This window comes from Schistocerca gregaria, chromosome 2 (assembly GCF_023897955.1).
Source record: "Schistocerca gregaria isolate iqSchGreg1 chromosome 2, iqSchGreg1.2, whole genome shotgun sequence".
In the NCBI taxonomy this organism is placed as follows: domain Eukaryota; kingdom Metazoa; phylum Arthropoda; class Insecta; order Orthoptera; family Acrididae; genus Schistocerca; species Schistocerca gregaria.
Genome location: NC_064921.1, coordinates 446128148 through 446146878, shown reverse-complemented (window position 1 = coordinate 446146878; position 18731 = coordinate 446128148). Strand labels below are relative to the sequence as shown.

Genomic DNA, 18731 nt, shown 5'->3' with positions numbered 1-18731 from the left:
CTTCGAACACGTTTCGCACTTCCCCGCCCCACAGTGTTTTGACCACGTCAGATCGCAGTGTTGAAAGATACTGTGCGAGTCAGTTGGTCCTGAGGAGAGAGCGGCAGGAGGCTACGCGCCTAAGCCACCAGCAGTTTCGGAGGCCGTATACTGCGCACGAGACGAACTCTGCCAAATAGCGCAACGCAGTTAGCTTTCATATAAGTCCATATCTGATCCTCACACTTCCTGTTCCGTGTGACGCATACATCCTGCGCCTTAATGTTTACTGCTTCCACTGCGCTGCAGCTGGCAATGCTACTGTGTTGCTAGCTCATTAGCAGAACGGGCGGAATTGTAATTTGCAGCGATTAAACCCCCAGCAGCTGTCAAGCTGCGCTCGCCGCTGTCGTTCTCACTCAGAATCTCTGTTACTCTGAAAAAGTGAGTGGTCCACTCCTACATGTCGAAACCTTTCCTGAAATTTTTCACGATGGAAGAACACGTCGAAATAAATACTCTATCAAAATTTTAGCTGCTAAGGCGCACTGAAAGATTATTTTTTTTATATATAAATGTTAAAATCACTTGTTTTTTCCGCTTGATGAACCTCTCATAACAGCGGTTTGCACAGCACCAGCACTCGAATAGCGAATAAGCAGACTATTCATGACGAGACGACGTAGGCCGCATTGTGCGAACTCCAAAGTGCCCCCACGCGAATTTTAAGCACTTAAACCACACCAAAAATGTCTCACTTCACAAATCTTATTAATAACTTGCAGGTCAAAAATGGTTCAAATGGCTCTGAGCACTATGGGACTTAACATCTGTGGTCATCAGTCCCCTAGAACTTAGAACTACTTAAACCTAACTAACCTAAGGACATCACACACATGCATGCCCGAGGCAGGATTCGAACCTGCGACCGTAGCGGTCACGCGGTTCCAGACTGAAGCGCCTAGAACCGCACGGCCACACTGGCCGGCCTTGCAGGTCATATCGACAGCTAAATGTTACAGGTGTAATTGTTACACAAGTGACCGACAGAGAACAGAAAATCAAGCAAGTATATGATGTTACTCTACAGACGACTTACATCAGACGCGACTTTAATCTGTTGACGTGAAATGTTTTATAACAATACTTGTAGCACAGTTCTTATGATAATTGTCGAATAACGTATATTTTGAAAATAATGAAACGTTTCCTTGCTTATTCCTTGTAGTCGTCACAAAAATGCGAAATATCTATTGGATGACGAAAACTAATATTTTCTTTAGACCTCGCACATCGCACATCTGCTAAAAGAAAAATCTTTGTATTTGTGGGTGTTGGAGAAACCAATTCCTTTATTCCCACATATATTTAACAATAACTTAAGTCTACACACACGAATGAATTGTGTAGACGCGGAATAACTAACACAAGCTAAGTCAAAGAATAACTATATCACTGCACGTAAATTAAAACTTCGCGGAATGCTTATGAAGCACTGTACACTTGTAGGGATCGATTGTCAGAAATAGGTCACTACATGACTCCCCACTTTAATGCTAACGATACCGCAGATTAAATTTCACACGCCGCCAGCTCTTGTAACTACATCTTTCTTGAAACCGGGTGGTGCATCACGTGTGTCAGTGGTTGTGTCAGGGAGTGGTGCAGTAGTCCTCGATGTCGGTCTTGGTGTTGCAGTGACTGGTGTTCGCTGAGCGTTGTGGTGTTCATGGGGTACAGGAACACATCTTGTAGCTTCTCCTGCCTTCTCTGGTTTGTGTTCAGTGGTAGCTGTGGTGTCTGTTGCGTCCAGAAATGCAGGCTTGATACGGTCCACTGCAACTGTGATGGGTGTACCGTTAATCATTATGCGGAAAGTATTGGTATCCCTACTTACTACCAGATATGGTCCGTCATATGGTGGCTGCAGTGGTTTACGCACAGTATCATTGCGTAAGAACACATGCGTGCACTTGTCTAGCTCCGCAAAAACGAATGTCTTCCAAGCTGGTTTCTAGGCATTGTTGGTCTCAATTAACGTATATGCTCTCTTAATCTTGTGGCGAATTCTGAGGCTGTGATTGTATCATCTGCCATGCTGTGCACAAATTCTCCAGGTAGGCGTAATGTAGGGAAGCAGCATACTCACGCCTTATAAAATTCACATCAGTCTTTCCATTGTGTGCCAGCCTAGTCCACTGTAACTAGCTATAACGTCATCCTTTATGCGCAATACTTTAAAATGAAGTAAATAACCTAAAACTTTTCTAGCATGTCAGGAGTAATACAAAATCAATATCTCTGGGATATCAGTTCACCAACTTTAACCATTTTCGAAATTTGGATGTTTTTCTGTAAAAATCATTGGCGCAACAGAAAAGAGCTAGAAACTTAAAAATTTATATTTAGATTCCTTTTGCATAATAATTTAGTAGAAACGGTATTCTGGATCTCGCAAATTAAAATTTTAATTGAAATTCATTATTTTCTGGTTTTTGTCTTAGAAATTAAGGAAGCAAGATAGATTAAGTAGGCGAATAAATAAAGCTAGGATGTTTAAATTTAAGTAAAAGGGAGATCCGCTATAATCATAAAAATGTAAGAAGTTTCAACAGAATAACTATAAAACGATAGCTGTAGCGTATCTCCAAAGAGCAAGTTCAGAGCTCGTCTACTGCATGTAGTGTAATTAAATTAATTCTCTCGCCCAAAATATTTGACTTAGCCACATCAGACTTTCATTATGATTACTTACTTGTGTGCTGATTGCGCAATTAAATTGAAAGCTTCATCGGCCATCAGCAAAGGAAGGATTGATTTATTCGATAACTTAAAGTGGTTAGTCGGGAGACCAGATTTGATCAGGCGTTCCCTTAGCCGTCCGCACCGCGGCTTTATATGTAAGAATGCTACGTGAGAAAGAAGGCACACGTACACACGTCGCTGAGATGTGCAGCCGCGAGAAGGACGTACCTGCGCTTGCTGGCGACGCGAAGGGTGTGGCAGATCGCCGTCCGGCTGCGCTTGCGCCGTCGGCAGCCCCATCTGGCCCCCCACTTATGACGACCAGTGCTATGGCTATGGATTTGATGGACACAGCTCTGGAAACTTTGAAGACAGCGCTGTCTGTTCCGCTCCCTGATTCTGAAGATGAGAGCTCCACCGCCCCTCAGCCACGCGGACGAAGTAAGAAACAGAAGAGGAGGGCAACAGCCGCGACGTCCGCTGTTCGCAGCTCGCCGATCGAGAAGAGGTCCAAGCAAGATTTCGCCCCTGACGCTGATGGTTTTGTCCCGGCCGGGGCACTGCAAGACGCATGCAGTCATCGACGACGCTTCCAACTGCCGTCGCCAACTCATTCGACGCGCTCGCTAACGCGCTTGACCAGCTGCCGCGCGATCCTGCGCCGAAGAAAGACTCCCATCTTCCGCCGGTGGTCCTCCAGTTTCGGCCGCCCTATGGGGAACTGCAGAAGTTGTTGCGCAGCTGGACAACGGCCGTGTATACTGTGAAGCCTGCCGGACGAGACCTGTACAGGGTCACACTCCGAACTGTTGACGACTATCGCCGGGTCACTCAGGAGGCGTCTGAGCGTGGTATCCCGTTCTATACCCACGCTTCCGCACCTGACAAAGTCTTGAAGATTGTCATCCGGGACCTCCCATTAAACATGGAAGCCGATCACCTGCATCGCGAACTCGCTGACCTTGGCTTCTACATACGGGCAGTCGTGAAGATGAAGTCGCCTAAATCGCGCGATGATATGCCGCTCTACCTGGTCGTCTGCTCCGACACCGTGGAGAACCGCAAACTCTACCAATTGACGCGGGTCGCCAACGTTCCGGTTCAGACCGGAGATCTTCGCTCCAGGAGAGGCCCTGTGCAGTGCTTTCGCTGCCAGGGGATCAATCACGTCGCGCGCCACTGCTCTATGCTGGACAGATGTGTTAAATGCGCCGGCGCCCACACGGGAAGTGCGTGCCCCCGTCCGCCCACCGAAAAGCCGACATGTGCACTCTGTGGCGGTGCTCACGTGGCCAGCTATCGTGGGTGTGAGGTGTGGAAGCGTGCCATCGCTCGCCAACGTGGCCAAACACCAGCGCCGCGTCCGAAGAAGCCAGCAACGAGACGGCCCGGCGTCTCTTTCGCGGCGGCAACGTCAGGGGCGCCCTCCGTCGTCCCGGCTGCGTCGGCTGCTCCTGCCCCTGCCGCGTCCGATGCCGTGCAGATACCTGAGGCTCCTGCTCCTCCACCACAGCTGCTAGTGGCGGACCCGGGTACTGCCTCTCCTGGGCCGTCGGCCAGACCGCGCCCCGCCAATCGCCTGCGCGGGGGTCAGCGCCCCGTGGGTACCCAGCGCTCAGCACCGTCAGTCGAGCAGCCCCAGGTGGACTCTCACAACGAGTCAGCCACGCCTCCCCCTTCCAGCGACAGGGGCCGCGCCGGCTGCCTCCACCGTTGACGTGGCCAACCTTGTCGCGCAGCTCACTGCCTTGGTGACCAGTGCTACGAAATTGATTGAAGTCCTGTCGCAGCAACTCACCGCTGCAGTGCCGCTGGCCTCTCCGGCCCTGACCGCTGTCAACACTCACCAGCTGCACCATGGGCAGCGTTAGAGGGCTCACGGGCGTCGTGTGGAATGCCAACGGCGTCCGCACTCAAGCTGGTGAACTTCGCCAATTTCATCGAGATGAAGCCGTCGACGTCTGCCTTATCAACTAAACCCACCTGAAGCCTGGAGTCGACGTCAGGGCGGCCAACTACTCCAGCTATCGCACCGATCGACTGACGGCGGGTGGTCGGACAGCCGTTTACGTCCGCAATGGCATTCGTCATCACGTGATACAACTTCCACCACTGGCAACCCTGGAGGCCACTGGTGTCGTCGTTCACACCTCGGCGGGCGCCATCACGTTCGTCGCTGCCTATCGGCCGCCGTCTCGTCCACTGGACCCTGCTGACATCGATGCTCTGCTCTCCTTGAGGGGACAGGTGTTCGTCGCCGGGGACTTCAATAGTAAACATGTCTCCTGGAACTCCAGGATCACCAATGCCGCTGGCTGCTGCCTGCTCTGGGTAGCAGAACGCCACCATGTGCTTGTGGTGGGGCCGTACGATCCGACAATCTTCCCTGCCCGTGGCCTCCCGGATATCATCGACATCGCAGTCGTCAAGGGCATCTCTCATCAGATCACCGCCGCGACGAGGACGGCACTGTCTTCTGATCATGTTCCAGTGGTTTTCGATATCGACCTAGACGCCCTGCAACAGCCCAGGCGAGTCATCTCACTTGCTGGCATCGACTGGGGCAGGTTTCAAGCAGCTGTGGTGGACTTACGCGCCGCCGCGCCGCCCCCTGCGGAAGCTGGAGCGGACGCAGCACTTCTGCACTTTGCGGCAACCACGATCGACGCTGCCAACATAGCAACGCCGCCCCGACCTCGAACTCCACCTGACTACTCCCGCCAGCTGCCGCCGAACATCCTTGCGGCCATCACTGAGAATAACCGGGTCTATCGGGAGTGGCAGCGGACAAGAAATGCCGACACCAAGCGCCTCCTCAACAGGATGCGGCGGGATATCCGGGTCGCCATTCACAACCATCGCAATCGCGACTGGAATAACAACGTCGCCACCCTCTGTCTTGACGACGGCACGGCCTGGCAGACGACGAAGCGTTTCCTACGCCGCACGCAACGTATCCCTTCACTGCTGGTCAATGGTCAGACTGTCTGCGAACCAGCTGTGAAGGCTGATGCCCTCGCAGACGTCTTTGAGGCTGCATTTACGCCAATCGAAGACCCGACCGACGCTGTCCCCGACGACCTGGTTGCTGACCGCCTCCCACGCTACTTGGAGGCACGCGACGAAAATGACGTCATTGAAGAGACGACGGCGGAGGAGGTGTCGTCCATCCGGCGTGCTCTGAACCACAGGAAAGCTGCGGGCCCAGACGAAGTTTCCAACGCCCTACTCCAGAAGTTGCCGCCGGTGGCTGTCACTCATCTCGCCGCCGTCTTTAATGTAATCCTCCGGTCCTGCAGTTTTCCTCAGTCCTGGAAGCATGCAGAGATCGTGGCGATTCCGAAGATGGGGAAGGATCTGCGTCAGCCCGCGAACTACAGACCTATTACTTTACTGCCGGCCGTCTCCAAGGTCTTTGAAAGGGTGTACATCAGGCGGCTGCAGCGCCACGTTGACGAGGAAGGCCTCCTGCCCGAAGAGCAGTTCGGTTTTCTTAGGGGCCACTCGGCAGTTCACCAACTTCTACGGCTAGTGGAAGATGCGTTCGTCGCCCTCGAGCAGCGCGAGTTCTTCGGCGCTGTCTTCCTGGACGTGTCGCATGCTTTCGACAGTGTGTGGCACCGCGACCTCTTGTTCAAACTTTTTGAACTTGGGGTCCCGACGTCACACGTCCGTCTCATCCATTCCTATCTTGCCGATAGGACCTTCCATGTGCGGGCCGCGCATGGCTTGTCCTCCCTCCGCCGCATCAACGCCGGTGTGCCACAGGGCTCGGTCTTGGGACCACTCCTGTATTCGCTGTACACTTCTGATGCGCCGACGATCGACCGTGTGACACGGCTCTACATACGAGGAGCCTCAATACCGCCGTCATGCGCCGCCGTCTGCAGCTCGCCGTTGACACCCTGGCAGCCTGGGCCGTCAAGTGGCGTCTACAATTCAATGGGGCCAAGACGCAGTTCCTGATCGTCACCAGGCGACTCGTTCCTGCGGGTCTGCAACCGTTCACCGTCGGTGGCAGCCCTGTCCCGTGGCGTCCCACGGCGCATTACCTCGGCGTCACCATCGACCGCCGGCTCACGTGGGTTCCGCACATCCGCGAAGTGAAGGCCAAAGTGCGGAACCGGCTTCGCGTCCTGTACCCGATGCTGAACCCTGGCTCCCGACTACCACCGCGTCTGGGCATCACTCTCTACAAGGCGCTGCTCCGCCCTGTAATCCAATACGCCGCCGTCGTCTGGGGGAACGCCACCGACACGAACCTGAAGAAGCTGGAGACACTGCAGAATCACATCCTTCGGCTCTCCTTGCACCTGCCTTACGATTTCCCCACCGCTCATCTTCACGACATCGCGGAAGTACCTCTGCTCCATGACCTCTTCCAGGCGGCCGCCCGCACCTTTTACGAACGTGCTGGCCGGTCACACAACGCCCAAATCCGGACGCTGGGCCGCAAACTGCCGCGCAGCGTCAACACCTGCTTGTTGCATAGCTAGCACTGCAGAACTGTGCTGAGGAGACACCCAAGAAGACATTCCACATGTGAAGACGCATTACATCGGCATGCATGGGAGGCAAAGCACTAACTGCTGCGAACTCCATCACACATCGGAGGAAAAGTTATCTCCGTGCAGATCCAATCGAGAAAGAAGGCGGCCCCAGTTCGCTCCAGACGCTGATTAGCGCACCACCTGTGCCGAGAGTCGCGTCTCGTAGCGTCGGTGTCATTGCTATAAACAGCCTCGGATGCCATAATAAGTTACTCGGGATACGCGTAACCATGAAATCGTTTTCGAGTGAAGTGTTAATTCTGGGATGACTTCAATGATCTATCTTCATTTTGCGTATGTCGTATTTTCACGTGCCGCCGCAGGACAGACATTCTACCATTATTTAGCGTGGCGTTTGATGAACATTGTCATCAAATTATGGCGAGCATTCACTTAAAAATTTAATTTGTACAGTTATAGTTGCATCACTGCATTAGACTCTGAACTGCTCTGGTAGTTGGACTGTGTGGATTCTTTTTGGCCTGTGATTTTCAGAATATAGTGAACATTTTAGAGAGAATGGTTTTTGTTTATGAATCCCAGACAATCTCCTAATTCCTCAGAACTATAAGCTGTAGCTATAAATGTCTTTCTCTGATGAAGTGGGCACTAGGAATTCTAATTACAGGCTTCACTTTTGCTAATGACTTTCTGGTTGCCAATATTGTAGTTAGAGAGCCAGTGTTGAGAACGGCAAACAGCATAAATAACAGGAACATTAACAATTATTCCACCCGCCGCCCCACAGTAACGTTTGTCCATACACCAGCTCTGCTACTGTTGCTTTCAGATCACTTTTGAATGACGTTCGTAGACCCAAAAGTACGAGAGGCAGTGTTGCGTGACATCTCATCCATAAAACGTTGAAAGGTCTGGGCGGCATTACATAGTCCGAATGGCATCCGGCTGAATTCAAATAGACCGAATGGTGTTGTCACCGCTGTTTTAGGAACGTCTTCTGCAGCTATAGGGATCTGATAGTAAGCTCGAACTAGATCAATGGTAGAAAATATAGTCTTACCGTGAACATTTGCAGAAAAGTCTTCTATATGTGGGGCTGGGTACCGGTCTGGAATGGTCCTTGCATTGAGTTGGCGATAGTCGCCGCAGGGGCGCCATCCATTCTTCTTTTTAGGCACGATCTGAATTTGGGATGCCCAACTGCTACTAGAAACTCTGCAGATATCGTGTGACAGTATGCTGCGAAATTCCTGCTTTACCACTTTTAGCTTTTCGGCCGTTAAACGTCTAGGCCGAGCGTGAGTTGGCGGCTGTGGCGTGGTCAAAATGTGGTGGACGGTTGTATGCTTAACTGGTGGGAGAGTAGGCGATTGCTGTGTGATCTCGGGGTATCCTTTCAGTTATCGTATAGATGGTGTGTCGCCTGTGACTGTGCGTACCTCTAGTTGTGTGGTACAACGGACTTTTCCTGTTGTATGCAGACTAGTAGTCAAATCTATTAGTCGCTGACGTCGCAGATTTGGGAGTAAGTCGTAGAAGGATAACAAATCTGCTCCGATAATAGACTGTAATATATCTGCCACTGTAAATTGCCATTCAAACACATGGCGTAGCCCCAAGTTAAGGAATAATGTTACTCGACCGTATGTTCTAATTTTGGAGTCACTGGCGGCGAATAGATAACAATGGTCGCAGCTCCGGCATGATACTCGGTTTGCTGGATATACGGACACTTCTGCGCCTGTATCGACGAGAAACTGTAGTTTTGTTTCGCGGTCTGTCACAAAAAGTCGGCGAGTGTTTGCACTGCAAGTTATCGCTACTACGGTGTCTCCTTCATGTTTCCACTTGCAAGGTGGCGTATACTTTCGTGCATCATTACCAAATGTCTTGTGGTACCAGCATTATTTCTGTAGTGATGGTGATCGATTGCGACTTCGTGACTGTCGGCGGCGTGGCCGTTGGCGGTTGTGCGTCGTTTGTAATGCAGCTATGTGCGGTCAACTCTGCCAGTTGTGATTGTAGGGAGACTAGCGTCACTGTGGCCGAATTTTCTTGTTGTGGCGTTAATCTTGAGCCACTTGATGTGGGATACATGTCAATTAACCTATCGGCCATTTGTGCCAGTGCGTTTAAATCGCCTGCACGTACCGTGAGAATTTTTTGAGTATCTGACGGCAGCCGGGACAACCATATATTTCGTAGCACATCATCAGTTACAGTGTTACTTGCCAGTGTGCGCAAACGTCGTAAGAGTTGTGATGGAGTGCGATCTCCGAGTTCCTCAGTGCGCAGTAGCTTCTCTAGCCGTTTTGCCTCTGATTGTGACAAACGCGTTATTAATGCGTTTTTATTGGATGCATAACGATCGGTATCCGGTGATGCAGCTTGGATATCTTGTACTTCTGCTGCTAGAGCTTCTGTAAGTGCTGCAACCACATAGCTGTACTTAGTTTCGTCCGCCGATATTTGTACGAGGACGAACTTGCTTTCTAACTGGGCAAACCACAATAGAGGATTATGTCACGAGAATGGTGGAGGTTTTATCGTCACCCTGTTAATTGCACTGCTGGCTTCAGGTTGAATTGAGACTGGCGAATCGGTCATTATCGTGCTGAAACGAGTGCGACGCTGCTGGCGGGGAAGTTACAAATGTGAACGTTGCGGAACTTCGTTAAGCGCTGAAGCCGACGCGGATGTTAACGTACTTCGTCGGGGTCACCTAATGTGGGTATTGGAGAAAACAATTCCTTTATTCCCACATATATTTAGCAATAACTTACCACTACACACACGAATGAATTTTGTAGACATGAACAGCACAGAATAACTAACAAAAGCTAAGTCAAGGAATAACTATATCAGTTCACGTAAATTAACACTTCGCGGAATGTTTATGAAGCACTGTACACGCGTAGGGATCGATTGTCAGAAATAGGTCACTACATATTCATGCACTTCACGCTAATTACTAGAGTTGTTAAGACAGAACTGGAAGGGTAAGAAATGATCATGCATTTTTTCTGCATAGTGTGTGGGGTGTATTTTTCCTTCTTTTCCTGCTGTTGTTTATTTTGTAAGAGTTATAGTGGGTCTTATACCATCGCTAGCGGGAAGTGGCGTCCCTGGCCGATATAACAGGGCAATATTTTGCCGACGCCAATACACAGCCAGATGAAAGTAGTATTGCCTTTATCCTCTCTTTTCAGAGCAGTTTTTTGGTGGTCCGGATCCGTCCGACCAACCTCCCGGTCGACCCAACTGAGATGAAGATTCCCGGAATGCTTCCGCAAGTTCTCTCTATTGCGCTACTAAATAAATAGCCACACTTCTCACAAACATGGGTATATTTTGCCCAACATTTTCACTATTACTTTTCACAACACATCTAACAATTGCTGTGGTAATGTCACTCTCTTGAACACATTCAAACGTCCGTACATGCGTACTGTAGAACCAGAGAGAAAAGCCAGAAAATCAACTACCGTTCTTCAGTTGTTAATCACGGCCTTGTTGATGCGTCGTTTACTCTGTGGATCTGTGGCTCTCGGAATCAGGCACTTGCTGCACCATGGCACAAATGACCCCCGGACGACCAATGGCTGTAATACCGTTTTTACTGCTCCCCTCTTTGCCGTCTCCACCATTGCCCCACATTCACTGCACACAAGACTGGAAAACACACAGTTTCCCTTTCCCACTACATTTATCCTTATTCAATTTACTCACGAGCGTCTCTTGTTGACGGCTTACCAATGGTGTTTTGGGATGTTTACAAATATCCCGAAACACTACATGTGTTGTGTACCAGACATATTTGTTCAAATTCCTAAAAAAGGGGTGATGCAAAACAATAATGCAGAAATGACTTAAGTTTAACAATACTGTTCCGCTGACAAACCTGAAATGACATTGTGCTCAAAAAAATTATATTGCTCAACAATGGTATAAAAATGCTTTAGACTTGGAAATTCTTTTATTGAGAGGCCGAATCACACTATTAGTTCCGGGTGGAATCTAATTTATATTAAAACTCTTTTCGTAGCCCTCCACAGAGGTGTCGCTATGTCCAGGCCAAGAGCGCAACAAAAGCAACGAATTATTTTCTGCCAATGGTACGAAGACGTTCCGCATGTAACAGCGCAAATGATTCTTTCCCGTTTCTCCACATTGCGCTACTTCGATTATAATATTTTTCCAAGTTTTATATGAATGTGTCTCAGCATTCATCAACTGCTCAATTGACTCCTCTTTTTTCTTTCACGCGAAATGTTAAATTGCGGTTTGTAAGATACCTAACTGACTGGCTTCACACAGAATATTTTAGTGGATGCCAAGACGATTCATGTCAGCTACGAATTTCTCTATAACATTACCAATTAATGATACTTCCTCTACACATTTACTTCAAGTAAACTTCGTAATTCTGTGACTTCCTTTTCTGTACAATTTCCTGAATCTGGTAAAACAGGTCAAACAAGCCTGGAAATCAGTAATATTCATCTCACTTGCAATTCAGAGCGCGCGTTCTCATAGATCTCCTTGGTCAATGTTGCGTTGGGTCTCACGAGCAGTTCCAAATCGTTCGAACAGATTTTTTTTCACACTTTTGTGACTTTCATTTCGGCGCATATTTTGCAGTTCGTTTAAATCTTTTTTCCATTTATACAATCCATGTTCAGGATTCACGAAATGAAACCCGCTCTGCACGCTGCTTATGGATAACCTTTTTCTCCCCCCATTTAACTAAAAAATTTAAGGCCTCTTCTGAAAGCTATTATTGTGCATGTTTTCTTTGGGCTTCGAAGGTGCTCTAATTCTGTTCTGGACTTTAATTAGCATAACAGTCATCATTGCTAACACTTAGCGATATCACAAAGGCAGCTGCTAATTATTATGAATATTAAATGAGCTGCAAATTCGAGCGAAGTTTCAACGTGGACTATTGCGCCGAATAAACTATTAACGGAAACGGAAATTCGCTTTATAAATTAAGGTCAAGTTGTGTCGTTTTATATGTCTACTCATGCGGCGTCAACCGAGTATATGTGCTCGCCAAATTGCGCATGAACTGTCTGCTACAACTACGACAGAAGTACACATTTCTCCATCCGCCTGGTTAGCTACGAATTTGACATATTTGAACATTATTTTTAAAATACGTACAGTCGTACAGTGTGTCTTATCAGCTAAAATTTTGACAATATGTTTCTTACGGTGTATTCTCCCCGACATGACGGGCTGGACAGCTGCCTGTGGGAGCGCATAACCCCTCCAATCGAGAGATGCATGTTATGACGGAGAGTACTAGACGCTGAGGTACTGTCTTCTGGTGTTGATTTTTAGGGCTATCAACTATTTAAGAAACGTCACTCACGAAAACATTGATTACGTTCGAATGTAAAAGCAGCACGAAAAGTGTTCTGTCGCACGTTTTCTTCCTCTCTATGAACTCGCAAGCTTTTAACCACATGGAGAAAGTACACATCACCTTCAGGTGTAAATATCAAGTAATCGCCAAAAGATCAGACAACAACCTGTTAACATGCTTCATTTATAAAGCTTTTTAAAAAACTAATTTTCCGGGTCTGCTTCAAAACAATTGGAACAAATACGAACATTTTAGGTTAAGCTTTACCGTGACTGTTATTGACATTAAATAAACCAACAAGTTTAATGTTATCGGTCACCGTTTTATTTATCTCCACGACCCATTTCATAGGTTTAAACCTCCATCATCGGGTGGATTTACATTAGTTAGTATGACATTTGTGTGTGTGTTGTGTTACGATTTTTTGGAGAAACTTGTGGCACTGCCTAGTGGAGAAACAAGACACTATTTCAGAACATGGTTTTGGATTTCTTCTGACAGAAAATTAAACTGATATATATTGGTAAACATAAAATAGATAAAATAGAATACCTCCAGTGGTCACACTGGAGGTACTCTATTGTACTTAAAATACATTTTACATAAAATAAGTGTTTGTCATATACCATGTTGCCAATAAGCAACTTTATTCTCGACATAGAACTTCATAGTCCTCTGCAAGCATGCAATAGAGTAAGTTAGAGGAGCAGAGAACTTAATAGAGAAATGTGTATGCAAGATGGCCTTGATGACGCAGGTCGAAGAGCATTGCAAGCAAAAAGCAACGATGCAGTGCATAGAAAACTATACAATTTTTTAACTCGACTACAGCCGTCCTTTCAGAGTAAAAGGTAATCGATATCAGATACCTGTCGCACTTCCTTGTGACACAGTGTTTTGACATTCATCTAAAGTGTTGCAGAAGATTATGTGAACCAATCGGTCCTGAGAAGAGCCTGCACTCACCGCTAGGGCTATGTTCGCCAGCACGGAGACAGCTGCAGAGAGCACCAAGACCACCAACAGCTGAAGCTGAAGCTGTACGGGCCCCATGCTGCGCCACACCTGAGCTATGCCGATACCGGCAGCTCAGCCAGCTTTCATATCACACCGTATCAGATGCTCACACGCAAACGACGTGCCTTCCTGTTCCGAATAACATCCTGTACCTGCATACACTGTCTCATGACAAAAGTGAATATACAGAATAAAAGGAACAAACGATATGAAACATCACGGATTGAGAGATACGTGTAGTTATTTCAGTGAATATGAAATCGAATCAAATTGACAAAGAAACTGGTAGTATGTACCAACTTATCAGTACGAGCTAAACCCCTTGCGGCCCCGGATGTAAGCACTGATTCGACTGGGAAAAGTGTCAGAAAGCCATTGTAGCCTGTGCTGAATCGAGGTGGTCCACAACTGCTGTAATTGGCCTTTGATAACCTGGACACTGGCGATAGGTCGAAGTTTACGTCTAAGTTGGTACCACACATGTTCTATTGCGGACAGATCTGGCGATCTCGCTGGCCGCGGCAGAACCTCAAAATTACGCAGACAGTTCATAAAGGCAGGTGCTACGTGTGGACGAACATTTTCCTGTTGTAAAATGGAACCACGATCCTGTTGCACGAGAGATAACACATGAGGTGGCAAATATGTCTGTGAATACCGTTTTGCTGTCAGAGTCCCCTCAATCACTAAAGGTCTGATCGGAAGCCATACCCAATGGCTACCCACATCATGACGCCAAGAGTAACACCCCTGTACTTCTCCAAAACTTTGGACGAACTGGACCTTCAGTCTGATCGCCGTCGTACTTGCAGACGATTGTCATCGGTTCTTCGCTGAACACAATGCGACACCATTCATCAGCAGGCCATGCTTCATGACCACCGCATCACTCCAAACGCGCCCGTTTATATTGTGCTGTTAACAGATGCGTACACAAGGCACGGTCATTCTCCTGTGCAACTGCTGTGAGTCTCTGACCAATGGAACAGGGTAGCAAGGAATGTTTAGGGACTACATTACTTATCCTCGAATGGTAGGCGTAGATGTGAATAGATTGTGATGTGCATGGTGCACAATATGGTGATCCTCCCTTGTGGTGGTCACCCGTGATCAACCAGAACCTTCAGGACTGGTATGCGTGCTCTCACGTTCCCGTGCAATCCAACATGAGGCCGCTGTCACACGCGAATGCCCCAAAAATCTGGAAATTGCACTATTCGACCAGCCGGTCAAGCGTAGACTCACTATGACGCTCCTTTCAAACTGTCAGGAGCTCATAACGCTGTCTCTCGTGAATAAACGGCATCTCCGTGTCCTTCACAGCTATTGCTCAACATTTGACCCCATTCAGTTCTTCGTATACCCTACCAGGCCCGGCAACAACATTAACCAGGAACAACACTAACGCACTCTGCCGGCCATTTTACTTGTCACAGACAGTTGGAGCTCAAATCATTTACACATCCACCGATGGCGTGTACATGCAAAAGTTATATCGATATCTTCTTCTTTCAGGCCGTGTATTTATTACCTTCATAGTGCTACAAATGACAGTTCTACTATGTCATATAGTTCTTTAGCAGAATTTTGGTATGTCAAATACTGTTAAAATGATTTGTCTTTAGTGACAATGTGAGTAAATCATACTATGGACAAATATATTTAATTGAGGCAGTACTTATACTACTACTGTTGCCACTAATAGTGATAATATCAATAATAATAATGTAACGTTGTTGCATAATTTGTTATGAAGGCGGTGCTGATAGACAATAAAAGCGGTTTAAAAGCTGTGAGCTATCTGAGGAAATTAACCCTGCATTACTGCGCAACTGTTTCACCAGGTATCCAGTCTAGCTTACCAAATTCCCAACCAGACTAACATTAATTATAATACGAAAACCGGTGATATATATATATATATATATACATATATATATATATATATATATATATATATATAAAGAGAATTTAAATAAAAAGAAATAAATCCGTTTATATTTGGAAATTTATTTTAACATTGATCACTGAAATTTCAGCATATTAAACTTCAGTCATAACTAAGCTGGTGCCTTATTTAGGATTGTGAAAATGTGAGTGTGTAATCTTACGGAACACATCAAATATGGAGCCAAGATTGGGAGACTGCATCCAACACTGCATTCATAAAATAACACACGAAGAACGTTGAAATATATGCATGAGGAATTTAACCACAACCAACCGATTCAATTTTCACCCAAAGAAGTTACGTTCGTAGCGCAATCCTGTCCGTCATGTAATTACCACACACTGGTATACTAAATTCATACCAACTCTCTGTGAAATCTTCGCGAAAAGAATAGCTGTGAGCTACTTTGATGATTACACCGCATGCTTCACGTGGTCAACTTGGTTTACACAAAGAGTGTAACTCCACAATAATATTGATAATTAAAATAAATTAGATCGAAAAGCAATTTACAAAAGAAAAACCTCGAACTGGTTACTGTCGTCTTACTATTAACCTGATGGGTCAAACAACTGTATAAGCACGTGGTACTGGTCTCACAAAGTACACCCCACGTGGGTTGAGCATAAAGAAAATATTGAAAAATATTGTCAAGACGAGACGTTATAATCTCACGCACATTCGCATTTAAGATTGATGATCTTAGTTAGAACTACTGATCAACACGTGGTTCCACTTTACTCACAAAGTAGTGACAAAGCAACTACCGGAATATATTCTGAACTTCACACTCGAATTACACAGCGTTGCAATTTAAGATAACATTAGATATTTTAGGGCTAAACCTGAAATAAAGATCATTAAATTTTAAGTTAGGCTGATCTTAAGAAATCCATTATCCTACGGACTTAGCAGACACACGCTTAGGCGGAGATCTTACCACTTCAGACGCTCGCCACGGACAGACTGACCCGCGGGGCTCCTACCGAGAGTGCTTCACAAATACAAACGGAAGTGACCAGAGAGGCAGCTCCGTATACCAACATGACAAGGGACGGACAGGACCATACTAAGAATAAAAACCTCTTTGCTTCTATAAAGCGTAGCTACCTGATCCGACGTTGGTCCTACTGTTCTCTATCAGGCAGGCTTGTCTGCTACCATCAAGCATGCAACTAGAAATACATTTGCTCATTCATTCCTTCACACAGAAGGGAAGGGGGATGACAGTATCTTATCATATACTGTATATAAAAGAAAGAGGATGTAGGTTCCGTATGAGACTGTGTGACATGAATTACATATAAACTGTGTTTTCAAGTGTAGTAGTGTGACAGATCGTTCTTGTTTATGTGCAAAATTAACACGTTTCACTGCTCAGTCTCCTCCCACATAGTCAGAAACACCACAGTAAATTTAGAAGAGGAATTTATGCCGAAAATGGCAACAGATTTAAGAAATGAACATGAAAGGAATCCAACAGAGACCTTTCAATAATAATAATAATAATAATGACTATAATAACAACAATGATGAACAAAATAGATATTTTCTGTTAAAAGGACTTCTGGGGAAAGGAAATTTAAGAAGACCACACCAGCTAAGAATACTGGGAAATGAGGAAGATCTGGTTGGAAAGAAGAATGTCCAAGGGTAATGAGTGTGTACAGGGACAATGGTAATCATTCTTGTTGCTTTAGTAGATATATCGTAAATGGGTTCTGAAACTTCAGATGTTCTTCGGTTTTCTTATCTAATCCGAGAGATTATTTCAGAGTCGGTTTTCTGCTACTCAGAAGGTCTTCGCGAAAGTGGCTGAACGATGGAGTGGGAAAGAAAAGATTTTGCTCTGGTAGCAACGGATGTTTCTGTCATGTTGTTCAGACAAGAGCGTTAGTCTGAGGAGAGATATAGGGGACACTGTACGTTGATAAGACAGTAGAGAAGGTTGGGAGTATGGAAATCTCTGCACTTGTGTGCACGAAACTAGAATAACTGTATATGATGGTGAAATACGATCAAAGAGTCGAACATCACAGATATAAGAACACAGGCATTCACAACAAGTTCCAGACGCCGTGAGCTTTGATGAGAAAGGCCTTGCAGGATAACATCGGTAGTCAATAATTGTAAGTATAAGTATTTGTAAAAGTTTCTTTTTCAGGTCAAGAGGGAAGAGCATTTTACTTTTTTGTAGACATGGAGAGATGCCGATACGTTCTTGTACATTGCAGTTACGTGCTTAGTTCAGTTCAGATTTTCAGCTATTACTCCTCCTAGACTCTTTGCTGAAGGAGAGAAGTTGGTATTTGTCCCACTTAGGGTTAAAGATGGTACAGATTCCCGATAATTTGGGCAAAGACTGGCCAACCAGTACGTCTTGGGTTTTGGTTGGGCTGGGCTTAAGCCCTATATCCGGTGCCCATTTTGATGCAAATATGTCGGTATTGAGATTCTCGATACCTATCTTCGGGTTTATTGGTTTTACACTTGTATACACAATTGGAGGTCATCAGCCCACACATGGTATTTGTAGTAGGAGAAAACTGATGAGACATCATTGGCGTACAGTGAAAGAAGTATAGGACTTAATACCAATCCTGGTGGCGCCTCATACTTCCTACCTCCGTTGGGACTTTATGGTGCTAGACACGACGCACTGCTAGTGAGACGTCAGGTATGAGCGAAATCACCGTCGAAAAATTTAGGCTACTAAGTTAGTCAAGTGGAATGTCGAAGTCGACTGGTCAAAGGCTTTGCTGAAGACTAAGAAACACACGACAGTCGTCTCTTATGCATCCATGACAAGCTTCAGGTCAACTGTTACCTTTATTAAGGCACAAGGTTTGCTGCATTGTTTACAGAAACCTGATTGGTATTAGGCTAGTAGGTTGTTTGTGTTTAGATAGTTTGTTAGCTAATCGTGGACCATATATTCTAAGGCCTTGGACAGTGCATGAAGAATGCAAATAGGTCGCTAATTAGAGGGAACTATGGCAAAGTCCTTTTTAGTTAATGGTTTAACTGGCCCCTGATTCTAGGCTTCATACAATACAGTTGTTGTCCAGGTGTGGTTGAAGATACGTATTACAGTGGGTAGTAGTTGATTAATAATAAGGTTCATCATTTGGACTATGATGTCATCATGTCCAGCAGA

General features: G+C 46.3%; 1 protein-coding gene across 1 annotated transcript in view; it reads right to left on the bottom strand.

The window, feature by feature from the left end:
- LOC126336237 (uncharacterized) overlaps positions 1 to 13659 on the bottom strand; it is a 97642-nt gene extending 83983 nt beyond the window's left edge. Inside the window, exon 1 of the mRNA XM_049999727.1 lies at positions 13573 to 13659. Within this exon, the coding sequence (XP_049855684.1) occupies positions 13573 to 13659 (87 nt within the window). The remainder of the gene's footprint in view (positions 1 to 13572) is intronic.
- Positions 13660 to 18731: the final 5072 nt, after the last annotated feature.